The sequence below is a fragment of the Aptenodytes forsteri genome, unplaced genomic scaffold (assembly GCF_000699145.1).
Source record: "Aptenodytes forsteri isolate BGI_AS27 unplaced genomic scaffold, ASM69914v1 Scaffold172, whole genome shotgun sequence".
In the NCBI taxonomy this organism is placed as follows: Eukaryota; Metazoa; Chordata; class Aves; order Sphenisciformes; family Spheniscidae; genus Aptenodytes; species Aptenodytes forsteri.
The window spans coordinates 3,914,727-3,937,118 of NW_008795018.1; the positions used below are offsets into that span (position 1 = coordinate 3,914,727).

At 38.7% G+C, this 22,392-nt stretch overlaps 1 protein-coding gene across 1 annotated transcript in view; it reads left to right on the forward strand.

Annotated features, from left to right (window-relative positions):
- The first annotated feature begins 338 nt into the window (after window positions 1–338).
- Window positions 339–22,392, forward strand: part of PCDH17 (protocadherin 17) — an 87,627-nt gene continuing 65,573 nt past the window's right edge. Inside the window, exons 1-2 of the mRNA XM_009275651.1 lie at window positions 339–2,211; window positions 2,481–3,217. Coding sequence (XP_009273926.1) covers window positions 339–2,211; window positions 2,481–3,217 — 2,610 coding nt within the window. The remainder of the gene's footprint in view (window positions 2,212–2,480; window positions 3,218–22,392) is intronic.

Sequence of the window (22,392 nt, forward strand, 5' to 3'; positions counted from 1 at the left end):
CCGAAGTAACAGCGAGGGGACTGCAAGCACGGCAAGCGCTTGCTGAAACGCTGCCGAAACTGCTTCCCCCCCCTCTCCGGCCCCCACGATTGCTCCCTCCCTCTGAGCTACATGGTCCATTTGCTGCCTCTCATCCTGTGTCTCTGCAGATGTTTTAGAGCAACAGGTTCAGGAACTTAAAATATAGGGGTGGGGAGAGAGAAGGCAGGGGAAAAAAAAAAGAGAGAGAGAGAGCCGACGGAAGAGGAGGAAGAACAAACCCAGCGCAGGAGGCAGAGAAGACGGGGACAACCCTGGTCGCCGCTGCAGCTGCTGCCATCCCCCACCCCTGCTCGGGGATGTACCTTTCCATTTGTTGCTTCTTCCTCTGCTGGGCTCCCGCCCTGTCGCTGAAGAACCTGAATTACTCCGTGCCGGAGGAGCAGGGAGCGGGCACGGTCATCGGGAACATTGGCGGAGGCGGGACGCGGAGCGCGGCGCTCCCGGCTCCCGCCGCTGAAGAACCTGAATTACTTTACTGCGGCCGCGGCTCCAAGTCCACCTTCCGGGTGCTGGAGAACTCGGCCCCGCACCTCCTGGACGTGGACGGGGAGAGCGGGCTGCTCTACACCAAGCAGCGCATCGACCGCGAGGCGCTGTGCCGGCGGAGCGCCAAGTGCCAGCTGTCCCTCGAGGTGTTCGCCAACGACCAGGAGATCTGCATGATCAAGGTGGAGATCCAGGACCTGAACGACAACGCACCAGCGTTCCCCTCCGACCAAGTGGACATGGACATCTCGGAAAACGCTGCGCCAGGCACCCGCTTCCCCCTCACCAGTGCCCACGACCCAGACGCCGGGGACAACGGGCTGCGCACCTACCTGCTCACCCGTGATGACTACGGCCTCTTCTCCCTCGATGTGAAGTCCCGCGGTGATGGCACGAAGTTTCCAGAGCTAGTCATCCAGAAGCCATTAGACCGTGAGGAGCAGAGTCACCACACCCTGGTGCTGACAGCACTGGATGGCGGCGACCCACCACGCTCGGGCACGGTGCAGATCAACGTGCGCCTCATTGACTCCAATGACAACAGCCCCGTCTTTGAGGCGGCCTCCTACGTGGTAGAGCTGCCGGAGAACGCACCACTGGGCACTGCCGTCATCGACCTTAATGCCACTGATGCCGATGAGGGTACCAACGGAGAGGTGCTCTACTCCTTCAGTGGCTACGCACCTGAGCGTGTCCGCGACCTGTTTAGCATCGACCCGCAGAGTGGCCTCATCCGTGTCAAGGGCAACCTGGACTACGAGGAGAGTGGCCTCATTGAGATCGATGTCCAGGCTCGGGATCTGGGGCCCAATCCCATCCCTGCTCACTGCAAGGTCACCGTCCGCCTCATCGACCGCAACGACAATGCGCCCACCATTGGCTTTGTCTCCGTTCGCCAGGGAGCACTGAGTGAGGCTGCCCCACCGGGTACTGTTATTGCCCTGGTGCGGGTTACCGACCGTGACTCGGGCAAGAACGGGCAGCTCCAGTGCCGGGTGCTGGGCGGTGGCGGTGGGCCCGGAGCCGTCCCTTTCACCCTGGAGGAGAACTATGACAACTTCTACACTGTGGTCACCGACCGGCCCCTGGACCGCGAGGCACAGGACGAGTACAATGTGACCATCGTGGCACGTGATGAGGGCAACCCCCCACTCAACTCCACCAAGTCATTTTCTGTCCGGATCCTCGACGAGAATGACAACCCACCCCGCTTCAGCAAGAACCTCTATGTGTTACAGGTGCCCGAGAACAACATCCCTGGAGAGTACCTGGGCTCCGTCTTGGCCCAGGACCCTGACCTGGGCCAAAATGGGACAGTCTCTTACTCCATTCTGCCCGGGCATGTGGGCGATGTCTCCATCTACACCTATGTCTCTGTCAACCCCACCAATGGTGCTATCTATGCCCTGAGGAGCTTCAACTATGAGCAGACAAAGCACTTTGAGTTTCGCGTGCTCGCCAAAGACTCAGGTTCACCTCACCGCGAAAGCAATGCCACGGTGCGCGTCACCGTGCTCGATGTCAATGACAATGCGCCCCTCATCGTCCTCCCCGCCCTAATCAATGACACCGCCGAGCTGCAGGTGCCACGCAATGCTGGGGTGGGCTACCCTGTGGGCACCGTCCGCGCCCTGGACAGTGACTTTGGGGAGAGCGGGCGCCTCACGTATGAGATTGTGGAAGGTAATGAGGAGCACCTCTTTGAGATGGACCCCACTAGCGGTGAGATACGCACCTTGCACCCCTACTGGGAGGAGCTCAGCCCTGTGGCTGAACTGGTGGTAAAAGTCAGTGACCATGGCAAGCCCAGCCTCTCCGCAGTGGCCAAGCTCATTGTCAGGGCCTTGGCGGGGCCCCTGCCCGAGGCTGGCGAGCCGCAGGGGAATGGCGAGCAGCATCGGTGGACAGTGACTTTGGGGAGAGCGGGCGCCTCACGTATGAGATTGTGGAAGGTAATGAGGAGCACCTCTTTGAGATGGACCCCACTAGCGGTGAGATACGCACCTTGCACCCCTACTGGGAGGAGCTCAGCCCTGTGGCTGAACTGGTGGTAAAAGTCAGTGACCATGGCAAGCCCAGCCTCTCCGCAGTGGCCAAGCTCATTGTCAGGGCCTTGGCGGGGCCCCTGCCCGAGGCTGGCGAGCCGCAGGTGAATGGCGAGCAGCATCGGCGACCACACTGGGACTTGTCGCTGCCCCTGATCGTGACGCTGAGCACTGTCTCCATCATCTTGCTGGCTGCCATGATCACTATTGCTGTGAAGTGCAAGCGAGAGAACAAGGAGATCCGCACCTATAATTGTCGCATTGCCGAGTATAGCCACCCTCAGCTGGGAGGAGGGGGAGGCAGTGGCGGGGGGGTAGGAGGCAGTGGCAGTGGAGGGGGCAAGGGCAAGAAGAAGAAGATCAGCAAGAATGACATTATGCTGGTGCCCAGTGAGGGCGAGGACAGCCGGGGCCCCCTCAATGTCATGAACGTGGTGAGCAGCCCATCCCTGGCCACCTCACCCATGTACTTTGACTACCAGACCCGCCTGCCCCTCAGCTCTCCCAGGTCTGAGGTGATGTACCTGAAGCCCGCCTCCAACAACCTGACTGTACCCCAGGGACATGTGGGCTGCCACACCAGCTTCACAGGGCAAGGGACTAACGCCAGCGAGGCTCCCCCGAGCCGGATGTCCATAATTCAGGTAGGAGACTTTTAGAATACCCTGGACCTCACTTTAGACGCTGGTTTAACTTCACCTTTTGTCTGCAGTGAAATCTGCTGTAAGGCACCACTGAAGGGACCAACACAAGTCACTAAAGAGAGGTCGACTTAATGAAAGTGGAACCAGACCACATCTGCTGGGTCTGGTTCTGCTGTCACACTGGTGTTTCCAGTGTGATTCAAAAGTAAATTCCCACTGAAACAGAGTTACGGCAGTGCAAAGGAGGTGCATGTGAGAGTGCAGGCAGGCGTTTAGTACATTTGGGGCACGCTGGGGTATTTTCCCAGAAGATCGTCAGACAGAGGTGGGCACTTCCACAGGTTTCACTTTGCTTTGGTTTGGGGTGGAGAAGGGGGAGGGTGTTTCTGAAGCAGTCATATCATCTGCAGTAACTAACAGGACGTGGGAGAAACTCTACACACTGAGGACATCTATTGCAACAGTGTATTATAGCCCTCCAATCCTGTATGTAAATATGAGCTATCTTTACAAGATGTATGTTTTTAATTTTTTTAATTTCCTTCTTTAGAATATATATATAAAAATATTTATTTTTTTTGACGCAGAACAGTATCATTGGGGCCCCATTGCCTCCTCCTCTCCCCATAAACAACCAAACCTTCTGCACTGAAAATTTTGCTTAGTCAAATAGAAAGAAAATGTATGTTCTGATTCCCTCCTACCCCCAAATGTTAACAAAACTCACATCCTGTCATAAAACAGCAAAACAACTAGTCAGACTTCCAGTAGCCTGAGTCAATATTGATGATTGCTTTATAGTGAAAGACTTACATGCTCTTTCTTCTACCAAAGCTCATTTAGAAATTACAGCTGGGCTGCATTCTGCTGCCAGTTATATACACACTGTCCTCTACTGACTTTTGTGAATGTGAGAAATGGCAGAATTTGGACCATTGGATATCGGGTGCTAATCAAAGAATGACTTAATTTTTAGCAGGTAGTTTAAAGTCCAAACTCAGAAGATGTATTCCAGAGCAGTGAACTCACAGAGTGAAGGTGAGGGCAGAATTTGGCTTCAGTTGATTTAAGTATCACTTCATGATTAATGCAGCTTAATGTTCAAATACTACAGGTATGTTCCAAAGTGATTTTTAACGTTTGGATTGAAAGCAGGCTCTGGATAATGACTATTAAATATATTTGAAATGTCATATCTGTTTTATCCTGTGGTTCTCCTAATATGCTGTTCTGAGTCATAGGGGAATGAGCTGAGTGTATCAGAAGTGACACAGACTCATTTTGTGTATGCAGCTAGTGGGAAAGAACTTGCACTGTAGACACTTGATGTACCAAAAGAAAATTCATAATACCTTTGAGTTATTATACCCTGCGGTCTGTGAACACCGAACGTTCTAGTTGCCAGCTGCATCTAATGTTTTAAACTAAATAGAAGTGGCCATTGGTAATTAGCAGGTTAAGTAACCAAAATTCCAGTAACTGATGGCCATAAATTGAATATTTATAACTGGGGGGGGGGGGGGGGAAAAAAAAGGGGGTGTCTGTATAAGGTCACTGTGAACTAATCCTCAACCCACTATTGAGTTGTGTCACAGAAACAATTTCATTTTATGCCTATCATGAATTTGTGTTGCTATCAATTAGGTGAGCGGAGCAATACTTAAAATCTGAAATTGATTTTAACAAAAAGTGACACTTCAGGAAAGAGTTTAGGTTAGGGCACAACCGGAGATAATTTGATTTATAATTCATGCTTTAAAAAACAAATAACTTTCAATGACACTTGTTTAAGTAATGTCAACTTTTTTACTGTAAAATGGAGTTGTCAGAATGCTAAAAAAAAGAACATTTTTTCCTACTGACAAGTGTAATAGTTACTAAAAGACAGAAAATTATACTTTCCTACAACCATGTAATGTCTATATAAAGCAATTAATTCATGTATTGATGCTACTGAGTAGTAAAGATTCAATTGTAGTGTAAAATCCCTATGGAAAATATGATTCCTTTTTTTACAGTGTTCACTGTATAATATCAATCATGATTTTTTTTTCCTGAGATCTATATAAAGCTAAAAGAGGAATTTCCTCCCTTAAAAAGGTGTGTTGTGGTTTCTATAACAGTTTTCGTTATGACAACTGTGGGAAATGTTAACCGTAACTCCTCATAGCACATACTGGTATATCTAATACAGTTTTTTGCTTTCCCTGAACATCAACACAGAGTGTTTTGGATGTTTAGATGGTCCAGACAGTAGATTAAGAAACATTCATTTCCCTAGTGAACAACCTGTTCAAAGATACTTATTGATACTATATTTTGTAGTTGTATTGACAAGACAAATACACAGTATGAAACAGAGTAGTTGGTTTCTGTTTAGGAAAGGTCCAGACTTAAAGTAGCTAGATGAGAAAATCTGATCCTCTTCACTATTATTTTGCATTACTAAAATACATTTTGTATTCTCCATCTCCACATCCCTGGAGTAAATTTTATATAAAATTTGCATTTAGAATGTAGATACTACTTTGTGTCTGGTCCTGTACTTCTGCCTCATGTAAAATTCAAACTTAGGGAGAAATAGTAAAGGATCAGCCCTCTCTCTGGATCTACTATACCCTTAATCACTCCAGGAAACCTCTGTCTGGAGAAGTAGATTGCACAGTTAGGAATCAAAGGTATAGCCAGTGGAAAAAAGATACAGAATCCAAACAGCTGCTTTATCATCTCCTTTCGTTAGTCAACTCAGAAAAGCAGTTTTCTTTGTTACCTCAGTGAGGGAAAGGTAAACGATTGTGTAAGTGTTCTCTAGCGAATATTCACTTTAGTTTTTCCAGATATATTACTGAGCCATGATAATCTCACACTATATAATTCATACAATGGAACTGCTTTTCTTCACTTTCATTTTCTCAGCAAGTGTTTAATGGCAGAATTCTCTAGCAGGAGCCTGTTACTAAAACTTTATGTTTATATATATACATATGTACATATTTATATATCCATGGATATATAGATACATGCTAAATATTATATTATTACTTAGTACATCCAATTGAGTCTATAAATATTTAAAATCAAATAAATAATTTCTATCTCAGTAAGATCCAAATTTTCTCACTCTTATTAGGAGTACATAACACTTTTTTTGCTTTGCAATAAGAGCTAGTAAAGTCAGTAGGCTTTATGATTCCCTTATTTCTCATGAATAGTATGCTATTCTACAGATAGCCCAATTTATATCAATGAATACCTGTGGAGTAAAGTGTTACTTAGTGACTATGGGTTTCAGACTGACCCAAAATGACCAGCAGCTGAAGAAAATATTGCCTGATATGTTTAAGAACGGTGTAATGTTACCTCTCTTTAAGTGGCTTCTCTTATACATTAGTCACACAGTTTAACAACTTGTGTGTTTACTCACTGCTTCATAGCATCCAGCTATGTGCCATGGTTGCCTGTGTTACTTACATGAATCAATGAACTTCTTCAGTACCACAAAAATTAAATAATTTAAACATGTATACATATATATATGTATAAAATTTTGGATGGATAGCCAAGGATGCAGTATACCTCCTGCTTTTTTTGACGCAAGAGACTCGCAAGTGCTTAGGGCCTCTGAAAATAGACCATTTGTGATTTGATGCACACATGAGGTTGATGTGGATGAAAAACAGTGTTTAGTAACGTACTGGGAAGTCAGAACAGCTACACTTTAGCATGTTTCTTTGCTTTTAACTTCAACAATCATATTCTAAGCATACTTTAGAAACAGTGCTTTCAAATGCAAGACAGTTAAAAATATTTAAATATAGGCCAGAGCTATACAATTCTCATTGCCAGATTCAAAATTCCATGCGACCTTTGAATCACTTATGGTCCAAACTATTCATTTTTATTGGGGACAAAAAAGAGGAAAGCAGGAGAAAATGGAAACTCTACGTGGCTGAAAGAAGATTTCTGTTCACTCTAGACCTTAAAGACTACTGGGCAAATTCTGTTCGTCTTACTCTGGTGAGTAAATCAAGCTGACCTACTCACCTGACTAAGAGAAACAGGATTTTGCTTTATTTTGAAAAGTAGACATTAGAAAAAGAAATATCATGTACAAACACACAAAAATATGTTCATGTCTCTCCTACCAAAAAGTTCTGAGTTAATCAGTTCACCTTTCCCTGGATAAACAAGTCACAATTTCTTCTTGTAGGTTTCCAATAGATAAAGGAGTGGATTGATAAAGGGAAACGAATAGTTTCTTTAAACAAATAGATTCTAGAAATAGGTTCCTCAAAGTGATGTAACAGTAGTATAGAAAACTATCTACACATGCAAGGAGTGTTGATCATCCTAGAGATTATTTATTATTATACTTGTGGTGCAACTTGGAGAGGTTTGTAAATATATCAGGAATGAGATGGGAGTGAATAAAGAAAATGGTGGTCACAGCTTTTTCTAAAAAACAGCTAAAAAAGAATGACTGTGTTGCAAGTAGCTCTCAAGCTGGCAATCGCCATAGCTGCTGTACTAGGCAGTCCTGTAGCATTTTAAGATAAAGTACAGATCATTCTTAATACTTCAGGCACCTGATGTTTATGATGTGTCAACAGATCACTGTCAAGTCCCAGTGCAGCTTCGTCGCCAGGTGTCTAGTAGTACCTAAGAAGATAGAGTCTTCAGGGGAAATAAAAAACATAAGCTATATTAGTGCTGCTCTGTCTTTAGATATACTATTCCATGCTTTACTTTGAGAAAGTTCAGCTCAGAAATTTCAAGGTTGCAAAAAGAAATCTGCAGCTGCTGCCGTATAAGGAGAAGCAGCTTTCCTCACAGAAGTTACGTTTGTTCTCAGTGGTTTAAATTCCTATCTGAAAACAGAGGTATTCATTTTTTTATTTCTATACCTCCTGCTGCAAATGAGGAATATTATTCTCCCTCACTAGAGCTAGCAGAAGTTAACATTTTGCACCAAGAGGATACTGGGGCAGTTCTACACCTTTGCAACTTTGCAGGTTCGTACTCTGTCATTCCCAAAGTTTCACGGCTGCATATTCTAGGGCCGTATCTAAGGACACTAAACTGTCATCAGATGAAACTTCAGAACTACCTGGCTAAGATGCATTATAGTAGGTTTTACAGTGTTTTACAAGGTTAGATGTTTTGCAAAATAACTCCTGTGAATGTTTGCATTGTGTAATACAGCTTGCAGTTAGTATGATTTTGTGTTACATCGTTCTGTAGCTTGAGTTTTACTTATTCAGTGAAGTCAATAATGGGGTTGGCTGTGTAAGAGTTTCAGGACAGGATCTTTTCTATATTTTTGTGAAGCATTATTTCATTTTTTGTCAAGATACACTGCATAGTACTGTGACACAAAGTACCTATATTTTAGGACCAGATCTGGCAACATACTGCTCACTATGGCATCCGCCCTGGCTGCAGAAATAGGCAGAGGAAGCAGAATTGGGCTCCTGTTTTGTATTACATGTGCTCTGGTCTTGATCTCGAGCTCCTTGACGGTATTGTTTATAGCAATATTATTTCAAAATGATCATTCCTGATATATAGGTCCACATGAGAGCTAAAGAACTTTCCAAGATGAAATGCCATAATAGAGAACAATAAACATAATGGAGAAAAAGACAGTTTAAGAGTCTGAAGTAGAATATTGATATTAGGAGAAAGAAAATGATATTGTCAGAACAGAAGTTCTTGTTAACCATTAAATTAAGAATAATAATGTCTCCGTAGAGCTTGCTGTTTTATAAAGTATAAGAGTTGAAGAAAGTGCAGTTAAAATAAGACATGAAGCAAGTCATGCAGGAGTTACTGGATCACAGCTCTCAACGGCTCTTAAAGTTGTCTGAGCTCTCCTTATTTTGGTGCTCACTCTCACTGTCTAATCTCAAATGGGAAAATCCACACAAATTTGTGATTACCAGTGCAATTTTGATGACTGATCCTTTGAAGAGTTATCTTTTAACGATAGATTTGGTCAGGTTTCTGTTACCCACGTTGATGAAAAGGCCTGTTCTTACTCATATTTCAGTCAATAGCATAATTTTGACTTTATCAATGATTTCAGTGGTTCAAGAGTAAATTGTGACTAAGAGCCTTACAGATTGCAGCTGAGAATAGTATGATTTGGACCTTTATTTTTAGATTTCAGCCTTTTGTGATGTTTCCTTACAGCTTCTTTACAAACAATTAAGGATACTGGAATTTAGAAGATTTTGTAACTATGATGTAAACTATAACATAATCAGGTGTGCAGCTGAAAGAAGAAATCAAAGACTCCTTTGAACATATTGCTGAACACATATTTTCATGTTTTCATATATTTTTGAAAGCGTGCATAATACAGCATTATTCTTAAAATTCAGCAAATATTGTTAAATGGAAAATTATCATTAGGTACATGTAAAATATCTGCAAATATCACTTGGTATTAAGAAAGCATAGATACAACCTGGATTCACTAATGAGGCAAAAATGTCATTAAAAAAATAATTTCTTCCTGAGTCACAACATTTGACTGTAAACCAGTAGGGATTTTGTTTTCAAATGAATTTTTTTTTTTGTTTCCCCCCAGCATTTTTTCTTCCTTTTTCACTACCTTCCTCCCCAGGAAACATTAACATAATATTTACACATATGTTTTTAAAGTCCCTGCTTAATTTCTCTTTCTTTCATTGTTTCTACAGAAGTTAAAATGCCTTGTCAAATTAGTTTTAGGTTTCACTATGCAAGACACTCATTCTACATATAAAAAGTGTATGTATATGGGTTGTTGTTTTCTTTCTGAAGAGAACATATAAGACACATGGCAGAGGTCTTGAGATACCTCTTCAAGACTGAGGAGTGCCTGCACGTGTAAAGAAAAGACATTTTGACACTAGTATTAGTATTTTCTGACAGGTAAGAATTTTCTGTGAAAAGAACTTAAACAATGATTTGTTGACCGGAGCAGAAACACAGCTCTGTTTTTATCTTTAAAAGTATAGAAGCCATCCTTTGATGTCAAAAGGTCAGAGTAGAGTAGTTGGGACAAATTTTTGCAGCAGATAGCCTGAGAGCTTTATACTTTCAATTGTATCTCTACTTCAGCTGTAAGAGAAGTGGTGAAATTAATGCTAAAGGGTTCAAAAATATAGGAAACAAGTGAAACTCTCAGGGGACTGCAGGCTCTTACCTAAACAGCAAAAAACAAAAAAAAAAAGAAAAAGGTACTAGGAAGAGAGTGGCAAAATTATTTTGGGGAAAAGTTCCTTGAGTTTAGGTGTTTGATTTGTTACGATTTTAAGGGAGCAACAAGGAGATTAACTAGTTGTTGCTGCTTTTGCTGATATGATGAGATGAAATGGAGTAGTGTACAGCCTGCCATAAATCTTAGCCAGGATGCGATCTAAGCCTTAGTGATATATTTGTCATGGTCTTTTTAGTGCAACCTTTGTTTTTTAGTCTGCTGTAGACATTTTTAACAGAAGAAGATTCTGGATTAATTACTGTAAATCGTATGAGAAAGAAAAAAATAGATAAATTATTAAGCATTTTAGATAAAATACTCAGTATTAAGTACTACATTCAAGAACAAGCAAGTTCATGTGAATGTCCCTGTTAATTAGGATATTAGGCAGTGCTTTAAATAACCTCTTTGAGCAGTCATATATTTTCTAACTAAATCCCAAAGGCTGTTGATACAATTCCTACTTATTAAGGTCACACAAGAAGCATCTCTTTCTTCTACTGAATTGCTTCCACTAGTCAGTCTTGTTACCTGTAAAGAAAGGATAACATAAAATCAATTCATCTCTCACTTGCTTCAGATGAGAAGATAGCTCCTTTTTTGGTGATGTGCCCTCAAAATTGAGGAGTCCCTCTACACATAAAGATATTGCTGCATGGTTTCAGCCAATTATTAGCGTTGCTTGTACAAGACAGCATAAAGATCAATTTGCATCTCACTTCCGTGCAGTGAGGGGATATCTCCTCTTTCAGCCCTCAAGACAATCAGTCCCATGCTGATCTATTTTCAATTTAGTATGCTATAAGGGATCTAGACAAGTAAAATCTCTCAAGTGAACAGTATTTTATTTTAGCCATGGACCAGCCATGGACCTTTCTACTGGCTTTGTGATGTATGTATCAGACCAGAGTTCCTCTGGTTCATAAAATACTTTTACCCGTAATAGAAAAGTTTCTAATCGCATCCTGTTCCCTGCTGGGCGGTTGCATGCTGCAGTCTCCAAGGCACGCCAAAGGAGGACTCTAAAGGAGAAAGGAAAAGCTTTGTTACAAGATACAAATGCACAATTTCAGCTGTGTGGGTGGGACCTCTGATCGATGCATTGTAAGTTCTTGCATTGATAGACATGCAAAATTAGTTTCAGGCAGTGCTTCAGACCATCTATTGATATATGTGTGACACACTTGTATTTGCCTGTACTAGTTCTAGTGACACTATGATTACTGGTATTTGCAGTCCTTGCCCTGGAACACTTCCAGGCAGTTTTATTGTATTGAAATGGCTCTTACAGTTCATTGAGCATCCAGCATAACACTGCTGAATATGATTGGCGTGTTTGCATATATTTATTCAAAAAAAATCAGGCAGTTAAACTGCATAATTATGGGAAAACGAATCATAACAATAAAAGACCATTTAAGTTAACAAGCTTTGTGATCAAAGGATAAATACAGGTTGGATAAATGAGACTCTAGATGTAACTAATCTACATAAATAGGCTTTGGTCTGATTAAAGGAAAGGAATATATTAAAATAATCTAAAGGTATTAAAAAAGCGTTTTACTTCAGTACTTTTATAACGTCTAGTTTTATTTCATCATATTTTTAATATTTCTACTCAATAAAAGTAGCTGTGTTCAGTGATAAACTACTGATATGTGTTTTTATTTCTTGATTAACAATGTTTACAGTGCAAAGAAAGTCTAAACTAACACAAGTAAACAGAAGTAATATAAGATTTCATTCTAGTTTGAATGCGTCGTGTGTCAAAAACCTTAAACATTTTCTAATGTCTTAATTTTAAAATTTTTAATGTTGCAATGTTTTTTGATTGATTTTTAATTAAAGAAAAGCATTAAAGGTAACATTTAAAGGACAATTTCTTGTTTACTGTCTTTATCAGCAGAGAGCAGCCTTTGTAGTGTTTGAAAGCTGGTGCATTAAAAATCAATTTCAAGTCTTCAAAGGTATAAACTCTTGCTTGCTTTGTAGTTATATACTGTTTTTAAAATCATTGGAAGCACACTTGACAATTGAATTAAAAACAAAAGGTAAATAATTTCTTAATCAAAATTTGAAGGATTTTAATGTATTTTTAATAATAGCTAAAGGATTTTTTAGAGAGGCGAGACATGTGAATCACAATTTGTAGCTTTTTAAATGCATAATTTGTTCCTAAAGACAGTTATATGTATTCTTTTATTAATAGAATGTTGTTTCAAACTTCTGTTGGTGTTATTCTGTTGTTTTTAATGAATGCCATGATTCAAATGGAGAACATGTCAGTCAGTTTTTACTTACTATATTTCTATTTTGTTCTTTAGATTGTTTAGCTACAACTCGGTTTAAAAAAAAGGTGAGCTGAAGTGGGCTAAACAAATTTTCATTAATTCTTAATGAAAATATTTAAATTCTATAAAATTTTAAAAGTGACAAAAAAAAAAAAGAGAAGAGTATTGATTTAATAACGCACCTCAGAATCAGCACTTGGGCTTTGTTCCTACTGGTATTGAGGAAAAGACTGCTTTTCCACAAATCTAGAAAGAGCAGGATCACGTCCTTAATGAATGCATAAATAATTTCGAGGCCTATGGAAACTAACTTATATATGTATAATTGAGTTAGTATTACGTCTTTCAAAGCATGATCCTTAAAACACTTATTCAGTGAATATTTTAATTTAGGTCAGTAGGACCACTGAATTAAACAGAACGCTTACAGGAATGTGCAGAATTCAGCCCAGAATCTGTGAGTCTGTGTTAGCTGAACTGCTCCCTGTTGCTTCTCTCCTTTGCTTTAAAAACACTGCAAAGCTGCAAAAGCTGTTCATTTCACTTAGCCTCCAACTGCATTCTCTAGTACTCTATTGAGATAGTCCTGATGTCTGAATATTTGATATTTTTGCTTTTTCACATAGACTTGCATAATTTGATATGCAGATTTGAAGATCATAAAAACAATCCTGCTTTGATGATCATGAGCAAGATTATCCAGCCACAGCTGTAAAGTACCAAGTGTGTTCTTTTCTGATCTCTTCATCATTTCAGTGGATCAAATGACAATAAGAATATAGTGGCATTTAGAGTGCTTGGGAAATAATGAATTTGAAAGCCTTTTAAAAATGGCAGCCACAAAGCCTTAGAAACTATTTAGATTTCTAGATTATATGTCAGATAATATAACTGTGTGTATGAATGCGTATGTGGAGATAGATAGAAAGAGAGCAGCATGGATTCAAAAGAACTATCTAGCTGGATAAAAGGCATTATCAATGACCAATGCACATCTAATTTTTTTGATATTGCGTATGATCTGTACATAGCTGTGCAACAGTGTTTTGGAAGATGCTGTCAATCAGCACCTTTTGCTGCAACCTAGAAAGCATCAAGTTTAAAGACAAATGCTGTTGTCATTTTTTTCCCGAGGCAAGAATATAGGTAAGGAAGGACCTCATTTTCCACTTCATGGTGGAAGTTATACATCTTGCTTAAAACTGTGTATCGCGCTATCAGACTTCAGGATTGAGAGTAATGATGAAAAGGAGGTATAAGTCATGTGACACATGAGAATAATCAGCACTCAATTGCTTCCATCAACTGTGTTAGGTATTAAAAAGCACACGATAGTTTGCATCTCATAGCTCCGAGGCAAGGAATGTATCAGTCAGCTTTGTAGCCATCGGGTGAAAAAGAGGGGAAAACAAAATGTTTTATGTTATTTCTTTCAATGCATAGTCTTAATTTTGTCTAAATCTGTAAATGTATTTTGTCTGTTTAAACCACCTGTAGCTTCTTTTCAGGCCTAGCAGGATATAGTATTGCAAGGGGCAGAAGTAACTGGATGAATTTATTTTATTATTTATTCATTGGCCATCATATATATGATCTTTCCCAACAGTATACGTCTCATTATCACAATAATGTGATGGTAATGAAATAATAATTCCTTCAAGCATGAAATAACTCATTTTAAGGACTTTCCTGTGCTCATTTGTTTCAAACAGGCTTCCAGAATTTTGAAGAAAACTTTAATTTCAGTTCATTTAAAATATATGTAGACCACACACACTCTTTTCCTCATCCCCTGATACTGGCAAAAGAACCTGAGGAACAAGTAGCTAGATTTCCAGATTTTGACCTACTTGTTATTCTACTTTACTCACATGAAAGTAAAGCAAGAGAATGCTGTTTCTATTAAGCAAATGTAAGCCTCAGGAATTTTGGTTAGTACTGGCAAAGATCTTTAGATAAAGATAAATTGCTTGCAGTCATACTGGTCTTGCTGATACCAGTATGCAGAAATAGGCATACATGTTGAATAGCCGTGGGAGGAGAAGAGTTTATTTAAAGGAAAGGTTTTGTTCTGATTTAAATTTTGAGCCATAGGTTTTCTGTAGTATTTTATAATAAAGACAATTACATAGTAATTTGGGTTAGAATGCATGCCCAGTTCCCCATCTCAAAACCCAATTTCTTACTACCTGTGGCTATTTCTATTAAAAAAGAAACATAATTACTATGAGTCTCAGCAGTCTAAGAGTAAATTTTTGCAATTACAATACCTCCCTTGGGCAGATGTGTGAAAATGGCAGATTAATTCCTGGCAGTATCTGTCTATTCCTTGCACATTCTTAAGGTTAATGGTAGCTTGGATTAACATTATATTGGTGCTGTTTGTTATGCTGTGGTTAAGGTTAAAGTAGCAATCTTATTATAAATCTTTAGAAATAGGGCTCTATACCATTACCTTGGAAAGTCTCTACACTGACGTTTGATACACAAGGTCCTAGGAGTAACATCCTAATTCTATTCCCCTGGAAAGTGAATGAGTTTGTTCTTGATCTTAGCATGTTTTAGAAGGGCATTTTGTACTTTATTACTTTATGCCTGAGAAGATTTAAATAAAAACAACCAATAAACCCAAGTTTACTCATTCTTAGGAATTTATGGTGAAGTTAATAAAGTTGCATGTGAACTGAAGGCCATATAGTAGTCCCTTAGTATTGTAATGGCTTTGGTTTTATTCCCGATGGCACAATGGTGTGTTTATTTAGAAAGAAGCACCAGTAAGTTAAGATGGCCCTGAAATTATGTAAATGAATAACTTTCCATGGAAATAATCTAATTCATCTCCTAATGAGCTTTTCTACCTGAAAACAAGTATTGAGGGCATATGGGTAGAAGAACTGCATGCAAAAGCTCCACTCCTGGAGATTACTCTCTGCAGCTAAGCACCTAACTCCATGTTGAATTCCAGTGAAGTTGGAAGTTGGTGTGGTTTCATGTGGGCTCATGATCCACCTGCAGGGAGCAGCATTAGTCTGTGTTACACATTATCCTGTTTGGATATTCAGGAAGAGCAGTATGAACAATCTTAACAAGTTTTTTTTTTCCTTTTTACATGAGTTTTTGTTTGGAATTTTTTGCGCTGTACCTGTCATATTTTCATTTCTTTCCCCATTTTGAAAGAGACTTCCCCGCACACACACTTCTTCTGAATGTTGGCTTGAGGACTTTTGTGATGTGGACATTATTTACAGAAGGTTGCATTAACTATTTTCTTTGAAAGTTCACAACTAAAAATAAATAAATAAATAAAATAAAATATATATGCATCCTTCTGTCGCCATTGCATGCATTCTCTTTGAAAAAGGTGCTCACATGCTGGGTGAGCATCCTGCTAATTATATACAAAGGCAAACCCATAATTTAATCACTGTATTCTAACTAGCCCCTCAGTCAAATATTAGCATTCATGTTCATTCTCTCTATCCCTGCTGAAACTTGCAGCAGCGTCCTACATGTTGACAAACCAACACTGGTTTGGAACAGAAAGAAGACTTTTCTTAATCCTGGAATCTTTGCAGAGAATATTTCTTATGTAGATCTTCCTTATCTTAACAGCAAAATCTGATTTCAGACTCTCGATATGGCAAGTTTTAATAAAAGGGGTAATCCAGAACTTTTTTTTTTCCCAGGCTGTTAAGAATTTGCAGGTCAAAGTCAGCCTTTAAGTACCTATGAGTTTATAGATTACCTGTGGATATCCCTAGATAAGTGGGTGTTGTGTTCAAGATGAGGTGATCCTATCAGGAAAGATAACTGTTTTGTTTGTTTGTTCTGAATCAACTTAATATAGAGTCCTGTATGCAGACACTGCAGTATGTTAACGCTGAAGTGACAGAGTCGGGGATGGTTATACAAAGCTCTACAGCTGAAAGGCCTTATTTTTTCTGTCCAAGCCTACTTGACCACTGCTACTATAGTCATGGTGTATTCGATCAAACTTTCCATTTTATGAGGTACCTCATCATAGGCACATGACTGTTGTGGCTTTAAAATATATTTAGGGACAGAACCTCTTGCTAAATTTGTGCAAGCCTAAATTATTTATCTTATGTCACAAATAATAAATCAACTCATCACCATTTTACCGTTGAAAATCTCCTTGCACAGGCATGTGAGGCTGTAAAGTTTGATGATCTACTATTCTGTCATAAATTCAGCCATTATTTTGGCAGCATATTTAGTGGTGTGTCTTTTTCTAGTGCTAAGAGGAAATAATTATGCCAAGGTATTTGTGTGAAAATAGGGATTTGTATCCTGTCACAAGCTGTTTATAGAATACGTTGTTGGGGATTTTTAACAAAATGTTGAAATAAATAGTTACATGACCGAAATAAGAAATTAGGCAGAAGGTAATAATGTAAGTTTTAACATCTGTGATTTTCTTCCTAATTCCTAAGGAATTTAAGTGAATCATTGCTTTTCTGGGGAAGGATTTTAGGAAGAGGAAGGGGATAAGGTTGCAGCTTTAAAGGAAAGGAGGTGAATTAGATTTAACTCTGTTCTTCTGATCGTCACCTAGGAAGAAAGCTTCAGAGCTCCTCTTTATGTGTGTTTTCTGTGCAGGCAGGGTGGCTTCAGAATCAAGTCCTGCTTTATCTTCATTGCTAATTTTTTTCACTCTGTAGGGAAGAAACGTAGAACCGGAGTCTTGTGCCACATACAGTGTTTGCTGCCTAGCTAATCACCTTTCCCTGTCACTGCCATTACAAATCTGTTTAAATGCCGTCCATAGAGAAGACCATATGCTGGGATAAAGGAATACTAAGTTTAAGAGTTTCTTCCCATTTTCTATCACTATTGTAATCTTCTTCCTGCTCCTTTGCAGCTTTCTTCAACATACAACATACGTATCTGTGGGAATGTAGCACACTATGTAAAGACTCGCTTATCCCATAATTGAAGTAAGCAGACTGATCCAAGGGCTATTGAAACAAATTTGAAAACATTCATTGATTTCAGCGGACCTCAGGTCTTGGCTTGTGGGAGTTTTATTGTTGCCTTTAGTGAGAGTATGGGTTGGACAGAAGAAGGTAAACATAGTGGATAGATGTTAACACAAACTTAACAGATTTAAAATATCCAGTGTCTCTGTTTCCCCTTACTAAATATTGTGAGTACAAAACAATTTGTCAGTGTTAAAAGGCCATAATTTGTTCTCTTTCTCCACCATATAGTACTGCAGTGTTTATAAGCTTTTATCTGTTCAGAAAACATTTGTGATATGTTGCTCCTAGAAACAGGAAAACAGCAGTGGTAAGAATAGGACAAATTCTACAACACTTTCTAGCTTCACTGGGAATTCCTGCTGAGTAAGAGCTTTCAGATATGTCTCAAAATTAAAAATAAAATGCCAGGAGCTCACAATTGCACTGTAGAATCTGTGTGCATGAAAGAAAGAAAGAAAAGATAAGGTTGTTTCCATACAGAAAAAACGGTTCTAAATACAAGGAGAGTAAAATGGTTTTGAATTTATAACAAATACTTTGATCATCTCCTTAAATTTCAAGGCACTTTTTTTTTTTTAAAGTTTCCCTCTAGTTTTAATGTCTTAATTTCCAGACTTCATATTTAACATGTAGATTGGAATGAAAAATAAAAAGAAAACCCTAATGCTATCAAAGATACATGGTATGATATTCTTAGAATAAGCTGGATATTGTAATAAGTGCAGATTTCATTCTAGTTAGCTAATTGTGGTTGAGTCTGTTATTCAGTAAACATAATATCTGTTAGGAATACTAAGGTAGACTCAACATGGTGGGAGCCATAGATAAAAGGTGCATTAAAGCGTTTCAAATTCAATCATTAGGTTTCATTGCACCCATCTGCTACCAGAAAATATAACTGGCAACTTGATTCATTGACCTTTAACTGTCATTTTGGACAATTTTTTTTTAAATCCATATTTTCAAGTTAGACCTAGAGAGTTAATTTGATAAGAGAATGCCCAGTACATTTTAATGCAATTATTTTTTTCTTTTTTCTTTTTTTTAAGCAAAAGGTTTTTTTAATATAATCAGGTTTAATGGTCTGTTGTATATTCTGCTAATCCAGTCAAAGTAGTTATTTAATATTGAATGTGGTTAAAAGCAACTAATGTTCAACTTCATTAAGGCTTCTATTAAATAGAAGGCTTGCTGAACTTCTACTGTTTTTTTTATGCACGAACTACTACCTCTTATTAATTATTTCCAGGGGTTTCTGTTACACTAGAATTATACTTACAAGCTTCAGTTCCACCAAGATTATACAGCACAGTACAAGGGCTAAATAAGCATTGAAATTGTGGAGTGCTTTATATTTTGTTCCTAAAATGTGTTTTATCTCTTTCCTTTTATTTTCTGGAGCAGATATTATCTTGTGCAGGTGGGGTGGAGTGCATACATCTCTTAGCAGTTCTATATGTGTGGCACACAAGTAGACTGTCTTATAAAATAACAGTGTTACTTAGAGCAAGCAGGAAACATAATGTGATAAATGAGGATCATTTAATGTTTTCTCAGCAATGGTAAACAATTATACTATTCTGTCATCTGAAATTTATGTAATGGGAAAACGTGATTACATGTGTTTCTTTACACAACAGGATACAATTCCTGAAAAATTTATGTAATATAGAGACAGATGTATGTAACCTAACCTTATAATCCCATTTCATAGCTTTCCCAAATACTGGGGAGCTCGATAAATAGGAAGCCGATTATATTGGCAGTATAAAACCAATAAAAGGAGTAGGAATTGCCTTATTGACAAGCCAGTACTGTTAATATGATCCAGTATATTAAATTGACAGGAAAACTGGAGCGATAGAATGTATCTGCAGCCTAATTGACAGGGAAGCTCTTTCAAAAGGTTCTTAATGTGGTTTTTATTGACAGAGTATCTTCAGTAAGTACATATCATTGGTGAACAGTGTAAATACATTGGATGCAACTGTACTAGCAGATTCAGGTGAAGCAGTTATTGTTCCGTTTTCCCATACTTCCATCTTTACTTTGATATAAGTTGTATCAAGCTCTCTCAAATGATCTTCACGAATGCCTCTTAAAGCACCAGTCTAACTGCACTGCTCACAGACATCTGACAAGTTGTGAATTATTTTAAATGTGTTCATCATTTTTACATGAATAGAGGCAATACAGAGCAATGCAATAATGTGTCGTGAATTTCATTATGTTTATTTATTGACGTTGTGATAGCAGAAACAGAGCTATTGTACTTTCAGCTGAAGCTCTTTATGTGGTGTGATGTTTGGCACCTCTTCCTACGTTCTGATCTTGCACCTTTTCCAAAAAGTAGTTCATCTTAAGAGCTCATATTACAATTACATTTTCCTAGTCTCATCTGACAACTTTCCACATTCTCTTCCCAGACCATGTTAATTTCATTAGATGCTTACATTTCATGTTTCTCCAGTGCAAAATAAAATGAGGCTCAGAAATCTGAAACTATTGTGAAACAAACAGCAATTGGAGTTTCATCCAGAAAATCTTCTTGATTCCCTTTTCAGTGGAAGGAAGTTTTGGGTTCAGCTTCCACACTTTTTCCTAGTCCTGTCTTTCTTAGAGAGAGAAGTCTGCATTTAAACACATATCCTGCATCTGCTCTGTCAGAGGGGTTGAAGGCTTTCGTTAAGCTGACTTCCCCACAGAAGAAGAGGCAAACTTGTTCCTGAAAGGCTTCAATCTTTTATTTCATATTAAAAAAATCTGATCAGGGTCTGGTCTTACCCCATCTTTTGAGTGTCTTTTAAGTCTACTTTTTTACCAGGGTCACTTAAAAATACATGTCTCTATAGTGACCTCTTTAGCTTCTTCAGCCTTCAGGCTTGGTGCAACCACCAATGAGGTGAGAGGAAGCTTGCCTGGGCTTTGTGACTCCTAATCCTTGCACTGTATTAAATCCCTATAATCTAGGCTGCTGTCTTCTTTTGTGCCTTGTACATTGCAGAGTAAACTCTTGTAAAATTTCAAGAAATAATCGTTTTCAGTAAGCCAGTAGTACAAACACAACTGAAATATCTGCAATACCTTAATATGAATGCTTAAGCAATAAATCAATAATAATTTTTTTTTGGTAACAAATATGATACTTGAGAAAATAGTACATGGACCAGGCATTTATATGGGGAGAATCTGCATTCCTTCACTTACAGGAAAGGATGGCAGTCTCTGTCCCCAGAGTTTCACTTTTCAGAAGTCACTGTGCGTTTGAACAGCTCAGGACCTCTTTCCCTCACAGTTTTGCTTTTCTCATTCAAGAGAAAGAGAAAACACGAGACACCAACACTCTTCAATAAAGAGTACAGCAGCCTGGTGAACGATATTGCCTTGTGGATCTGACTGTTTTTGTTGCCCTGTGTTTTTAGTGTGCTTTTGAAGAATGTTACATATGTCAGAAATTCACATAAACACACTGTAGGTCTTGTAACACCAAAATACACATTTTGCAGCAAGTGTGAAGCTTCCCAAATATGTACATGTCATATAAATTATGTCTCAAAAATATTTTCAAAATAATGAGAGTGGAGAGCACATATTAGGACAAGATTTGTTAAAGCAGCCTATTTAATTTTGTCCTTCAAACAGGTAGAATAACTTATTAGAAGTTTGTGCCCAGTTTTGGGGTTTTTTTTTTGCTATTGCTTTAATACATTTTCTTAATGAAGGAAGTCTGGTGAAATAAAAAAACTACTACTTCAGGCTAAGTATATACAGTCACTGGCAGTCTTAAAGTGAGGAGTCTAAGAAAAATTGTACTATGTTGAACACAAACTGTTCCTAACAAAATGAAGACAATTGTCTGCTCTTTCAAAACTAGATCTAGCAGAATACATTTCTTTTGTCTTGAAAAGTGATTGCCATTTATAAAAGATCTTTGTTTTATGGGGGAAGGGTGAATACTCAGAATTAAGCTTTTCAAGAAAAGACACAGGAGATGCTTGAGTTAGATATTAAGTGGCAGTCTGATAAAGGGGAGAGATGTTTCATTTCATTTTTGCATTTAATGTTTAATTAAAAAGAAGTTAGAGTCAGCAAAGACATTTTGCTTTATTATAGTTCCAGGTATGAACACCTACATAAAATGGAGTTGCACTGAATCATTTCTGAAAATGTGATACTCTGTAACTCTGAGAAAAAATTATTAATATTCTAGTTTCCTAATATTCATAAATCTGATTAATGTTTAAGTCCTTTTTTTTTTACATTTTAAAATACATCTTTTCCTAATATGACAATTATTTCTGGGCATAATTTGTCAAGAATACTTAAATATTGCATTTCTCTCTCTCCCCCCCTCTTTCTCACTCTCTCTTTCCCTGTCTTTTTCTTTGTAGTCATGTTGATTTTAAGATTTATTTTTTTTAGGAGAAAGACCTGTCAAATTGAAAACTTTTTCTTTTATTTTTCTCTAATTTTATTCAAACAGTATGGAATACACCAAAGATTGCTAGAAATCTTCAGAATTGTGGTGTAACAAAGATTTCGATTAAAAAGAAAAAAAAAGGAAAATAGCTAGGAACCTCTACTTTTTAATAGACAGCCTGCTTTTTATAGGAATTCTTGAAAGCAGAAGCATTG